Raw genomic sequence first — 15,149 nt, 5'->3', positions numbered from 1 at the left:
GGGGGGGGATGGACAAGCAGGGGCTGCTTTACAAGTGCTCCCAAACCTATTTAAAAATTGAAAGTGCCAGCATTGGTGCTATGCAACTAGCATACTAGTATTGGTATCGGGACATCCCTACAAATTAGTAAATTAAACATGAGATTGTAGTCCATCAAAGAAGCAAGCTTGGATTTAAGTATTTACTACTCTTCATTTTGTTAATCAAAAGTGTTTGAAACATTTAAGGATTGGAAAAAATGCTTGCTACAAGATTTGGAATATATGTCTTTTTAAGAAAAAAAAATTAAGCTGAAGTTGCACTTTAATCCTGATCAATAAAGAATATTACTTGAGCTAAAGAAGACACAAGTAATTCGATTATACATGGAGCATAAACCCTGAGCAAATTTTAATATCCAAATAAAACAGCACTAAGAGAGCATAGGTCCAGGCAGAATATCTTATAATTGTAGTTATAATAAATCTGACTTGATTACTGAGGTTCTGAAACTGCAAAAAATATTAAAGTGACACTAAAATCAGGAGTTGAATCTTAAAAATGCATTCAAATACCTTGAAGGAGAACTATGGGGTCAGGCCTTTTCCCAATATTTCTCCTAAGGGTCACATGAGAACACAAGCTAGCGTTCTCCCGTGACCCAAAGCTCAGTATAACGCGAGCTACAGCTCGCGGTATACTGAGATGCTGCAGCCGGGACAGATCACGACAATGCTGTCTGGATCCACCCAGCTGCGGGATTGACAGCTGGCTCTGCCTATCCAGAGGCAGAGCCAGCTGTGCCCTCCCCCGTCCGTTTCGCCAGTCAGCGCTGGAGGATCGGACAGGGGAGGGGGGAATCCCTGCAGGGAGCAGTGAGTGACAGTCACGGCTCTCTGCAGAGATAGATCGAGAAGTGAGCGAACAACGGTATGTGTTCACCCACTTCCCGTTTACTAATTTTTATTGAGATTGTAGTCCACCACAGAAGTGAGCTTGGAGCAGTGTCTGCTTTGCAACACACCATGGCTCATGTGACCATGGGGAACAAAAGTAGCCACCCTCCATGTCATTCAGAGATGATTTGAAGATCTACAGCCGAGTGATACACAAATAAGCTACATTTTTGTTAATAGTTAAGGTACTTGAACAAATTTTTAAGATTCAACTCTTGAATTAAAGCATCACTTTAACTATAGTAGAATAAAGATAATGATTTTTAAAGGTCTTTTACCCCAAAACGGTTTTTGCTATATGTTGAAGATCCATCTACCAATATCCATCTTCCAGAGCCCTGGAGATTCTTCATAGGCCCCCATGGCTCTGAAACTATTATGAGAAGACCGTTCTGTCCTGGTTTGATTTCTCAATTATTTTATGTTGTATTAAATGCAACAGAACCAGTAGGAATATGCCAAGGAAGGCATTACCAGTGAACGCTAAAAGGTGGGTGGAAGAAAAGCTGGCAAGCATATCAAGAAGATCTTGCTCCTGGAGTCCTCAAGAGATACAAGAGGTCAGCAGGTAACTGAAATTACTCAAACACCACTCAGTCAATGAAACCTTACACATTTACTGTGCTTAGTTTTGAAGTATACCTCGCTATAAATAAATATAAATATTACGTACATTTAATTTATTGTAAAGTAATTTGTATAAAATATGTTAGTGCACCTATGATATGAAAATCTTCGCCATATTTCTTTTATCAAGCATGACAAAGTGTGATCATGAGAGCCTACTACTTTCTATACTTCTTGAACCTTAAACTCTGGACACATATGACATTCTAATGATTAACTTTTGCGTGGGAAGGTGGGATGATGCATTCATTTTAGTGTTTGGCCTATTAATGATCTTCTTAAGCGTCTTAAAGAACAGCTGGAATTCCTTGTCAGTGGGTTTTAGCGCATGTTAAGTCAACATCAATGCCAGGGTCAAAGTCTTTGTCAGTCAATGTCAACATATGCTAATAGCGTTGGTTTTCATTATTTCCATGAATAAACTTTGCAGTCAGTAGGAGCTATTATATGTCAATATCATTGAGAAAACGAATGTGACTCTTTCTGTGAAAGGGTGTGAATAATACTGAGAAATAGCACTCATAGTATGTTAACTTATCTTAAAACTACTATATCCCTATATAATATAATCAGCATGCATTGTTCACCTCCAAAATCACTCATAGACATGGGATGGCAGCTTCTAAACAGCTGCATAAGACCTTGCCTTGATTGCTGTTGTTCAACCCCATCTGCCAGTGCAGCCCTTTTCTCCCCCCTTCTACTCATATAAATTTGCTAGGTCAGCATAACCAACTTTCCAGGTTAATAGAGGTTTCTGCAGTGCTCTGAGGAGGGTCCCTTGAGGGTCAAATACCCACATTTATGACCACTCTCATACTAAGGGAAGCCTTAGGATTTGCAGCAATTTAATGCAGAATTGCCAAGTAAACTATAGGAAGCTGCATTCATTTCCTGCTTCCAGTATAATCCATTCTTCATCTTGGTATACATTAGTAGAGGCATGTCTCCATGCAATTGCTTAACTTTCCAGTATATCTAGAGATGCCTCTAGGTCAGATTTAATCAGGACCACCCTGATTTACCAATCATAGAAAAGAAGCAGCAAGATACAGGGTCACTGTATTGGGGAAGAGGAATGTTGTTTGAAGTAAGAGAGATTAAAATGCAAAATTTTAACAGCATTAGGAGGCGATTATTATCTGCATTTTACCTGGATTACCTTCCTATAACTATGTCGGACTTTACGTTTAGAGTAACATCTAGCAGGAGATCTACACCACCTTTCACCATGGCCACCAACCACTGGGGTACACTTTGTGGGGTGCACTTTCTTTACCCCACAGCATACTGCGCCTACTATGAAGGGGCCAGTTGATGGTGCATGCATCCCAGGCCACAAAATCCAGTAGGCTACTGTCCTAACATGCTTTAGTAAAAAACTAGGCTGAGGGATAGATCAGCAAAATCATGCACTTACATAGAGAGCAACACTTTACTACAAGGAAGGATTTCATATCTTTACAGTATTTACGCCTCAGGCAGAGGCAGCATAAACCGTTGAATAGTATAGGATGTACTTTTGTTCTTTGATGCTTCTGTTCTCTGTTTCATCAAGATGACAGTGTGAACAGCATATCCTTAGATAGCTATGGTATTACATCTCTGATCTATCTCCCACTTGAATTTAGTATGGTTACAATTTTCAAGAACATGGGATTAAAATTGCTGATATTCTTTAGCTCTTAGAGGATGTCAGTCTAGGAAAAATGCAAGCACATTTTACAGTAACTCAGGTATATATTTTTTATTATGTGTATGTGAATTTGCATCTATTAATTAGTCTATTTAAGTAAATTTTTGTGGAAATATACAGTATTGTATAACCTCGGTATTCCTAATATATACAGTAACATAAGGTTTTATGGTTTCATGACCTGTCCACGAAAAAGTGGCCATAGAAATTATTGATGGCATTTTATGCAGTTTATATAAAATTCATATTTTGAAAATAAAAATAGAGAAGTGTATTTCTTCTTTTTGGTGTTTATTTGAAATATCAATATATTAGACAAAGTTGCTCTATTTTACCAGAATCACAGAATGAGAGGCGACCGCTGTAGACAATTTAAAATCTTTTGCAGAAATGTACGCACAATTTTATTAATGATCGTATAAGCTTTAATACAGTATAACGGACCAAGTAGACCAAAAAATATTACCTCTTTGACAAACCACTGGCAAAAGGCTGGTGCAATCCATTCTCGTGCATGTATGCCACAGTCCATCCAAACAATTTTTTTAGGATTACTTGATGGCTCACTAATCTGCAAAGAAAAGAACAAATATATTTCAACATTATCTTTGACATTTGACCTTGAAATTATCTGTAAGAGTGTCACTTACTTTTAGATAATGCATGGGTCTGGACTCATACGTTGAACCCAAGTAATGTTGGGTTAACAGATCAGTGTGCTTTTCAGACATTATATTAATCCACTCGTAAATCTTAAATAGAAAAAATACAAGTTTAGAATGTACAGGTGTCAAATAGGCGTGACATATAACATTTAGCTACGATGAGTATGTATGCAAGGATGCATAAATATAATCAAATCAATCAGTTCAAATATAGTGGCATTTGCAAATAGGTTAACAAGCTAGAGACTGCATATACCTGGAAATGTAAGCACAAAGGTATGAGATTGTTGTCTGTAAAGTATATTTAACGAGTGACTTCACAAAGAATGGAGGTTAATTATGACTTGCATATCTGGTTTATTTTTACCAGATATGGTGTACCAGTTAACAAACCTCGGCTAGAACATAGGCTTTGATCTAGCCAAGGTTTGCAAAGAGGCCAGAATACCTGTGCTACAGCCTTGCTGCTGGCCACAGACTGGGGCTTACTGCTGACCAAGTACCCCTATCTACATTTGTATTTAATTTTGGACTTTAAGACCACTTCCAGTTAGACAGTTCTTTTATGATATTTGGACTCACAGTATTATGTACTTTACATGTTTTTCTTTGCATAATGCTCACCCTACACCTATTTTTGCAACCTGGCATGCTTTGTAGTGATGCAATGAATGTTCTGTCAGTAAACTGTACATAGATCATATCCTTCTCAACTGAGGTCTCCTTTCAAAGGCTTCATATGCAAACTTGTGAATCCAATCTGAATTACTCAGCTACTTATCATAGCTAAAATGGTTCTTTGTGCTCTGCAAAAGTAGCACATACCTGTTGGATCCGGGAATTCTGGGAATTCGGGAATTCCTGATACTCTGAGCTGTGATGGAAGCATAGATCTCCTTATGGAGGACTAGCCAGTATATTTGATAATATCCATCCTCCCAGCCATATATTCACTATAACATGGCTGGTTATAGTATAACATAAGCCAAGAAACATGGCTGGTGCTTTCACTCATAGTAGGACACTGAAAAAACACTTCAAAAATATCTACAGCATTTTAATATTGGACTTTTTTAGGTAATATGTTTATATGAGACAACATTGCATTAGAAGTGAAATGCAGCTTATTATGTATTCAATGTTCAGTATTTTCGGAAAGTCTATTCAATAGGTGATCCGTGTAAAAGTAAACTTTCAGATTTATAATGATTTCTGAGGCACTGAATAAAGTCTTTGAAGACTTTCATTAACACACTTCAGACGAAAAAGAGTACTATATCCTTCTCTTACATCTTCCATTGGGTGATATTTGGTGTAGTCATAATCAGGTGTGGATCTCTTTTTTCTTACTCTTCTTCTCTCTTCACTGCCTATATAATGAGTTATATTATCAAGTAGAACGCTACAAAAGAGATAGATGACAGAATGACAATAAGTGGTTACAAAATTTCCAATAAATATTTAAAAAACTCAGAAATTAAAGAAATTAATTAGCTAACAATGCCCACCAAATAAATATTTCCTTTCTAATTGTACTTATGGGTATTTCTAACTTTGCCTGACTCTCTCTGGTAGTGTTTTTCTGGAAGCAGTTACAAGGATTTGAGAAGTGTCCAGGCATGATTGAGTTGTCAGTGAGTATTGACATCATTCGCCTTGGAGAGCAATTATATTTAAGGTGGACATATGCACACTCTGCCCAGGAGCGGTGATTCTCAGCAGTAGTGTTCAAAAATGTACTAGAAAAGTAACAAACACTTGCTAGTATCAGCTCTAGAAATACTTAAATAAAAAAGTAAAAATCTTGCCCATGGGTATTGCACTTTTACATAATCACACATATTCAGCAATATAAGATTTTCTTCTAAAAAGTGTTTAAAATCTGCAGAAATCCAAATAATGATTTAGTTATAACTTAAGGTTCTAAAATCCTAAAATCTTCCCAAACGCACAGTTCACAGAGAAATAACAGGTTTGAGGAAGTGATTTCCTATACACCTAATGACTCCTCAGTTGCCTGTACAAGCCATCTCTTGCTCTCTTGCTATACATACCTAAGTATCTTCAGTCAGCATTCATATACAAGGCAATTCCCACAGTGCCTGTTAGCTCTCAATTGCTTTATCACCTTCCCTAATATGAGAGGCAGCACCAGTTATTGTAATGCAGTTAAAGAACTGACAAGTAAATTGAAACAAATGAAATTAATGTTTATATCTAGTCAATAAAGTCAGGGGTGTGAAAGCTTTGGCTTGCTTCCATGTTAACCCTTTCATTAGAACACAGTATATGATACAGACTTGTATATCCTGGGACTGTAACAGTTAATTCAAATTATTTTTTCTTAATTTAAACATTAATTCAACTCATAAATACCACAGAGGCATAGAGCAGCAGAAATGTATTATTATTAAAATGAGCAGTGCTTGTTAAATGGATAAAGCTTCATCTAACTTAAGCTGTCCCTTGATATTTGTGCACAGTAAAATTTTGCTTTTTTAAAGATTCTAACCCGTCTCTTGCAATTCAGTTTAAATGAGGATGACTAATTCGGATAAATCTAATCTTGTACATTTCATTTATCACATTTAAGATCAGAGATGAATCATTTGATTTTATAGCTTTTTCCAAAGAATGTTTACAATTTTACAAAGCAGCATTTCACCTGGCAGCTGCTGAGAGCTTAAGTGTTTACTTTATATTTTATTCGGTACTTCTACCCAAGAGTAAGATTAGTCTCAGATTAGTCTCAGAACATCTATTTCCATGGACAGAGATGTATGGAAAATAAAGTACAGTAATACTGTGAAATAACTTTATCAGTTTAAATAGAAAATAATCTTTAATCTAGATACAATGTATTTATACTATAATGCATATTGTACACACACTTACCATTAACAATAAACAATAATCATATTTTTCAGCACCATCATCATCACTATTATTATCATCATCATCATCATCAATTCAGGGCCTTCAAATCTTATCATGTTGATAGGATAAGTAAACTGGCTGGCCAAGGATCTACTTTGCCTGGCCAATAAATCAGTTGAAGTTACCTACTACTGCAGCCTTGGAAACTCTCAGATGGCATCTGAGACTCATATAACATTGCTAAATATTTGGCTACTATCCAATCACCCTTAGTTGACAACACAGCATCTGCTTTTTAACTCCTACCACTGACTGGAGCATAAATTGGGGGTCACTAAGGCTCTGTGACATCGGGCTGAGATGGTCTAAACACAAAAAAACAAACATCTCAAAAATGTTTTAAAAGTGTATGGCTACCTAGACTGGGCTTGTATTAAAACACAAGGGCATGTAAAAACATGGGGCCATCAAACAGAGGGGAGAGACAGAACACATAGAGTAGTATAGTCCTCTGATATGTACCTATACCATCAAGAAAAAAACAGAAGGATCTTTAACAAACATCACATTACTGTGTGTGTGTGCTTCAAGTCCATTGACACAGAAGCTTGTACATCCAAAAGACTCAACACCCAAACACAAGCAAAGTAACTTGGTATACTCTCAACAAACGAATAGCCCAACATAGAAGGGAAGTTCTAAGATCAAGACTGAAGGACATGCCCTCGAGGACAGTGAGATGCACATTTTTGACTAAGAGGACAACTGGTTCACAAGAGGTGTGAAAAAGGCCACCTACATTAAACTGAGACAACCAATCCTGAACAGGACAGGGGGCCCTGTCTTCCATATATAATGCTGTTTTAACATATCTTTCCCTTTAGCCATGCAAACTAAGACATTTTATTTAACCAGAACATGATGGTTCCACAACTTTCACACCTGAAATGTGTGCTACCTGTTTGCAAATAATTGTTGGGGTATCCTTCTAACACACATGAATTGCAAGGAAACCGCACGCTGTTTTTTTTTGTACATCAGGGGTCCCCTATAACATTCCTACCAGACCTAAAGGGTCCGGTATGCATTGGAAGAGGGTCCCCAGGCTGTTTTTTTTTGTTTGTTTGTGGTGTCAGTATTAAAAAAAAGAAACAAAGTAAACATGTAATGAATCTTTTCTGCAATTCTGGCAATGATCATTTAACTCATCCAAAATTAACAAAATTTGGTTTCATCCAAATGCCAAAAAAAATTGACCCGAAAAACGAAATAACGAAACATCCAAAACAAAATGGAACGAAAGTAAACAATTTTTTTGCTGGCTTACACGTCTAAAGAATACCCAATCTTGTGAAAGGAAAAAAACTGCAGTTTTGCTTGCAAATGATTTGGATAATGGAAGTCACCAGAGCTTCACCTCAGGCACTAAGAATAAATTCCCTTGCAAAGTGCACAGCCTATTTGCCTTTCGTATATGCAGGTACCTTTTTATCATACCAATAGTACTTGCTTTTGGGTGGTTGTCTGCTCCCATAAATAACTGACCTAGCATATGTCCAGGAGCAGATCAAGCAAATTGCTGTTAGGCCAGATTTTTTATTATTTGTTCATAACTTGTAGTAGGATGAGACTCTTGTCTCACACAATACCTTACTAGTAAAGGTAGACTACCTCCTGCTATTATACACATGGGGGAAAGACAGCAGCCATGCGGGTTGCATCTAATACAGTACATTTCAGTACATTTCCAAACTGGGACAATTATTGTTGATAAGTGTACATGTTACTTGCACCAATGCCCATTTCCTCACAATATAAACAGAAAAAGGCTGTGCTGCTTTTATGGCTCACCAACAGGGCTACTGCTGGTATAGCATATTTTCAGAATTACAAGTCAAACACACATTTAGGCAGCACTAAATGTGCACCCAGGAATATTTAAATTAGTACTGACAACTAACTGACTTTTAGTTCTACTCCATCCCTGTTAGAAATTAGGTTTGTCAGTTTCTGGTCAAAGAACTGCTACATCAAAGTAGTGGTTGTCTGACGGCCAGGGCGATAAATTGAAACAGATTTTGTTTCACTAAAGGATTTGCAAATGCAATAAAGTTGAGCTGGCTATATATACAAATGACATGTTCAGTAGCAAGCTAGGAAGCTATGGAAACACATTTAAGTTGGTAGTGTCAAAAGTTCAGAGCATTTGTGATGTGAACAAAATGTCAATAATTCATTAAATTGTAAAGATAATAGATACAATGTAATGTTTAAGATTATAACGCTGTTAGTATTATTTCCTCTTGCTTGGCACCTTCTTTCCCTTTGTATGTTGTCATACAGAGTGAGAGCAAAGGTTCTTCATGAACTGGCTGACAACAGAACTCTTTGGAGCTCACTTCCTGAAGTGCTGCGTTAATAAGGTTTAGTGCTGGAATGCTTATGTTTTCAATACTCATGAGGAATTTTACGTTTCTCGCAATTCAGGGCAGCTATGGCTTAGAGATCAGGACTGGACCTGGCAGGTGTCTTATATCAGGCACATATGCTAGATTCCTATTGTGGAGCCGGCTGCTGCCAGGGCTGGAAAAGCATGGCATACCTTAGCAGCAAGATAGCAAGAGCTACACAATAACTTATGAAGGGTGCTGTTTAGTAGATTTCATTGCATGGCTCCCAGCACCAGGAACAAGCTTCCCTACCAGTAATTAAAAAACAAAGAATCTCTTACACTTATTCCCCACCAACACAAAACCCTTAGCCTGTCCTTTAAACTTAAAGTTTAATTATACTAATTATATTTAATTGGGTGGAAAGGGTGAAATAGACAAACAAGTATAGGCTAGGGTAAGCAATCATGTCAGGTGTGTATTGCTTAAAGGAGTTGGGGGCCCAATTGCATGAGAATAGTCTTATTGAACAGTGTTTGGACACTAGGCTGGCAGCTCCTACAGGCCAAAGGGTTTTCACAGAGAGAGTATAGACTGAAGTGCCACACCATACTGTTATATATTTCAGTAGAAGTTTGTATATAGGGCCAATGTATTTTGGGTGCCAAACCTTACCCCTTCATCAAATCTTAGAGGAAAGGAGACAGTAAATATGGACTTGGTAAAATATAATTAGTATTTTGCAAACTTAGTTTGAACAGACAGAAGCTTGTCAGCAGCTAGGCGTCATTCAACCTGGAAGAACATGGTTTTATGGCTGTTCCAAATTCCCATTTGAGAATTTTAGAGATGTGTCTGTAAGCACTGATGGGTTTAAATTAATAATTAAAATTTTGAAGAGCAATTCCTGGCAGCATGTGAATGCACGCGGTGTGCTTCCAATTCCAGCAACTGTGCTAAGGTCAAAAAGATTTACTTGATTTACCTTAATCTGAGATCTGGTTAATCTCCTGCAGAATAAGTACACACCTCTAACAGGATCAATAGGAGAGTAGTAGGAATGCACTTATTTTAGTCTGTGCTTTCTGACATTCTTGCGTACTGTATCACCACTAAAACTTCCAAGGCACAGTTAAATGTGAAAAACTTTATAGTACTGACATTTATATGACCGTACTGCAATGTGTGGACAAACAACTGATCTACTCAGCCGGTGGACTATGCTCCATGTATGCTTCTCAAGATCTTTCTTTCAGCTTTGTCAGACATGCACCTTTATAAAACACTGTGCAATGTGCAATGTGCAGTAATAAATAGCAAACAAGAAATCACCTTTGCTCTGTGCTGTTCAAACTGATAAAAGGCGATTAGTAGCTATGGATAATTGCACATCATTGGACTAATTAAATAATCCCTTGTGATTGCTGTTTTAAGAGTGAGAATGCAGGTTATAGAAAGGTTCACAGTGTACATAAGATGTCAATAACACTAGAGTTACTGAAGTTATCAGAATAGCAATAATCACAATAAAAGATCCATGGTATGATTCGCTAAAATTGTACTGTAAACTTTACAGATAGTGGAAAACTCATTCTGTTTGATGATACGAAGTTTGCGAAAATGAAAGTGTGTGATATAAAAAGCAGTGAAAAATCCATGTAAATACAATCTGTTGATCAATAGATATAGACATAGGTATAGATTTAGCTTCTGTACATCCATGTGGGTTATTTAATGGTTATGTAAAGATGATTGACCTCAATGACCAATAGGAAGTCTCAGGAGATTGAGACAATGTGGTTTAGCACATTTTTATGGCAAAAGTCAAGATTTGCATAGAATGTCATCTCTCTAAAAGAATGTTATCTCTCTAGTAGATCTCATATCTAGATCTACTGACTGTTTTGATACAACATTTTTGCTAAAAGTAACCCCTGGTTATGCATTTTTTTATCATATGCCCAGTATACATTGTCCAGTTCTGTGACAAGTTTACTTTAAATACGAAGTGGTAACAATTAAAGTTGTCTGCCTCTTAAGAAAATATGCATTTACATTAGTACAAAGGTTTATAAGGAAGATATAAGGTAGCTCCCATTGTATATTTACTTTTGTTTTCAGGCATTAAGAAATAAGTAATTCAGCCATAAATCTAAGAAATGAACATACAACATATAGGTTAAACTTGTTTAGAAAATACAGTTGTATCTAACTGATTACTTTGAAGCATCATGGAGATATAGTTATGCTCTCTCCATATAAGTATATACCTCTGCATTAAATGTTCAATTTCAGTTTAACCAGACTCCAGAAGATTAAAGCTGCTGAACCTACATCAGTGTACTTACTCAAAAGATAGCGAACAACGTAGCAGCTCCTCTTTCACGGTCTGAAGAGCAATGGATGGGACCCTGACAAGCACTACGCTACTAGCAGTGACATCCTCTAGATAAAGAGGTTTCCAAAGATCCAACTGTAATGTTAAACATAATAAACATATCATATATTGCAACGGAACATAATACAAAGTAAATAATACACATTTATATACCAGAAACTCTAAAGGTACACTTACTAGTGTCTATTTTAAAGTGGTCAGTTTTGTTGAGAATAAAAAACCATCCCCTCCAGGTGAAGTCTATATTTCCAGAGTTTTAGTCATCTTTTTTAAAAGATTCATATCTTTCTGTGTTCCAGAATAATTTCTGGGTTCCAAAAGTATTTCAAGTGTTTCCTATTATGTCCCTACTCAAAATAGTGGGGTGTTCAGCCTTTATTATAACCACCTGGTGTAATCTCTGTGTAATCTGCCACAATATCCCTTTAGGGGATATCCCTTTAGGTGATGAATATTCTTAGGAAGTGTCTCACCAAAAATGTAAACTCCTTGAATCCCTTTTTATATCCCTTTTTATATGCCTTTAGGTGATGAATATTCTTAGGAAGTGTCTCACCAAAAATCCTTGAATCCCACCTAAAGGCAAACTTTTCAGAAAAAGCCAATAACAAAATCAGGAATTAAGTTGTCATATTGCATGAAATCAAAATTTAAATTTTTGTCAGTTTTAGAGAATCTCAGCAATTAAAGATTAAAATGAAGAGGTACTTTTCAATAACATGAAATGTCTAAATGTAATTGATAAGTTAAATTATGTAAATTATATACAACTTTTCCACAATAGAATATCTTCCTTCAAAAGTCCTTTCATGACAATGGGCTTTGGTGGCTTCATTTCAAATCATATGGGTCGTTTATACCTATTTAGAAAAAAATGCATGCATAAAAATTGAAGCCGATAAAACAAACCATGACATTTAATCTCTGAAATGAAACTTTTTTCTAGGGTAGTACTTTACTTTCACTTTACTTTTAGGCAAAGTATTAGCAGTGTACCAGTAATGAAAGAAACAGTGCTGCTTGCTTGACTTCTTTTGTGCGAATAAAATGCAGCCATATAATTTGCCAATGACTTTCCCTCCTCACATTACCAGCATCACCTCCTGGGGTACTACTGATGTCGAAGAGCCTGGTGATTGTTAGCTCTCTGCTGCTGCTTTAAAATTGGGCCCCTTGGTGCTGAAGCACATGTGGTATTGTATGACATAGCAGGAGGCCTGCAGTCTGGCCCTCCAGCTATTGGGATACCATATGCTGATCTCTCTCAGGATGGGGGCCTAACACAAGCTGCCTAACACACGTAGGTGATTATTAGAGATCAGAGATCACAGCACTTTCTCTAGAATATTTTCATCTGCTTTTCTTTCCAGAAAGATGGAGCCATTATTGTTCAGGCACTATTAAGACTCGGCATTTACTTCCAGGACTGAGATGTTGTTTCAGAGATGACACAATCATGCAAATTCTGATGCCTGTAAAGTTCTTGGTAATTATCTGACACAGATCAACCCCCTGTTTCTGCTAGAGATGGGAAGTTCGGATCTGTTAAATGAATCGGTTCATTTTAATCAGTTCATTCAAAAGAACCGATTCATGAATCGAATCTTCGATTCACTTGCTGAGTCGGCTGACAAGCAAGTGAACCGAAGCGCAGGAGCTGTCTGAACCTTCATAGAGGACTCTGATTCAGAGAAGGGTATCAGGCAGCTCCTGGGGAACATTGATCCTAACGCTATCAATACATTTAAGTGAAACAATGTTAAGTGAAAAATAATAAAATAAATAAAAACTAAAACCAAAAAAAAAAAAATGTTTTTTTGTTGTTGTAAATGTGTAATTATCTGCCCCACTGTAGAGGTCATGGTTGTGAGAACTAAACAAATCCAAGTATCCAGGGTTGTGAAAAACTCAGGACTGGAGGGGTAAATAATATAATTAAAAAGGAGGTTTAAATTTATTTTTAGGTTATTAAAAAAAGACAGCGCTCTCATTTAGTTATATAGCTACTGAATGAGACAGATGTTTCAGAAGGGATGCCTGTACCTTTAACATATATATATATATATATATCTCCTTGAGAAGCCAATTTGATCCTAAAGGGTTAAACCATCAATCTGAATGAGGATCTCCTGTAATCTAAACTCTCTCTGTCCCTTATCACTGTTGCAACCTGCTAATTGATTCAGTGTATTGTTCTACTGGTGGGGACTCTTTAACTCAAGGAATCGAAAAGAGTTTACTGAGTTAAAGAATCAAATTAGTCTACTAACTAAGTTAACTCATTCGATTATTTTAACTAGTAGATTCTTTCGATTCTAAGGCCCCGTTCACACTTAGCGATCTATCTGATCCACCAGTTCAGTGAATCGACTCCACCAGTTCAGTGAATCGATTCAAAAGAACGATTCGTTCATGAACTGGTTACAATGTTGCAGTCTGATCACTGGGGAAGAGGAGACGAAGACCCTATTCAGACCTCCATTCATGGTACAAATGTTACATGTGTTTTGGTGTGGCACATAAAAAAAAAGGTGCATGCACTTCTTTGGTGAGATTTTTTGCACGTTGGCAAGTCCACTGAAATGAATGGGCTGCCAAAACATGCTGCACTTAGCACACCTAAAATGTGCATACATGTGAGCTCGGTCACATGTACACAGGTGTGATCTAGGCCTAAGGAAATGCTTTGTCCTGCCTCCAGCAAACTGATGACATCATCAAAGCCTAGGCCAAGTGCCCGGAGCTCAGTTACTGTTTATAATAATAAAATACACAGCTTCATTGTAGAAATTTCATATGGTCTGTTAAATATAAAAAATATCAGTAACGGTCCTATATTACCAGTGTTGATCCCTATTTAAAGTATCATTTGAGAAAAAGGGAGCACAAACCAATGCCCCTGGGTATTTCAGGGAGTGATCAGAGCAACAAGCAGTCATGGAGTTGTCGGCTTTGGTTTGCTCTGCATCAAAACTTAAATGAATGGGACTGCAGCATTTGCTTGCACTTGACACTGTAGAATAAATTGCTCCCTCACTCTCCTGTCTGGCAGGAACCTGATGTGAATGTGACTCTTGGCAGCAACAAGATTTTTCAAGATTTGTTTCTGCATCCAGGGCCAGTGTGTGCAGACACTAAAATGTCAAACAACTGGACTGCAACAGAAGTACCTACAGTCATGAATCACTACAGATGTAGAGGTAAGAGAAATTAATAATTAGAATAGCTTGGATCCTTGATGCTCAACCTGCGGCCTTTGGGGTCGCATGAGGCCCTTTGATACTTGTTGTATGAACCTCAAACCCTTCCCCCTGCAGACTCAATCTGTGTTTTCCTTAGCTACGTTCTTACTCAGGCAAATGAAGGAAAAATATTATTTTTCGAATAGGTTCTACTATCATACCTTTTTCTGGTCCTAACTCTAATCTACGAGAGCCTCCATCTTGGAGCATATTTAGCAAAGGATGAATTGGGTGCAGGCACTGGCAGAACTACCAGGGTCACAGCGGTCGCAGTTGTGACCGGGCCCTGGCGTTCCGCCACTTGGGGGGGAGGGGGGG

The 15,149-nt window shown here is 37.3% G+C and overlaps 1 protein-coding gene across 1 annotated transcript in view; it reads right to left on the bottom strand.

Annotated features, from left to right (window-relative positions):
- LOC108802120 (carboxypeptidase O-like) overlaps positions 1-15,149 on the bottom strand; it is a 54,697-nt gene that overhangs the window by 14,155 nt on the left and 25,393 nt on the right. The window contains exons 4-7 of the mRNA XM_018574006.1: positions 11,540-11,664; positions 5,215-5,326; positions 3,910-4,011; positions 3,726-3,830 (exon numbers count right to left, since the gene is read on the bottom strand). Coding sequence (XP_018429508.1) covers positions 3,726-3,830; positions 3,910-4,011; positions 5,215-5,326; positions 11,540-11,664 — 444 coding nt within the window. The remainder of the gene's footprint in view (positions 1-3,725; positions 3,831-3,909; positions 4,012-5,214; positions 5,327-11,539; positions 11,665-15,149) is intronic.

Source organism: Nanorana parkeri, unplaced genomic scaffold (assembly GCF_000935625.1).
Source record: "Nanorana parkeri isolate BGI_ZX_2015 unplaced genomic scaffold, ASM93562v1 scaffold2671, whole genome shotgun sequence".
NCBI classification, from domain to species: Eukaryota; Metazoa; Chordata; class Amphibia; order Anura; family Dicroglossidae; genus Nanorana; species Nanorana parkeri.
Note: the sequence above shows the minus strand (reverse complement) of the source record. Positions and strands in the feature narration are given on the sequence as shown.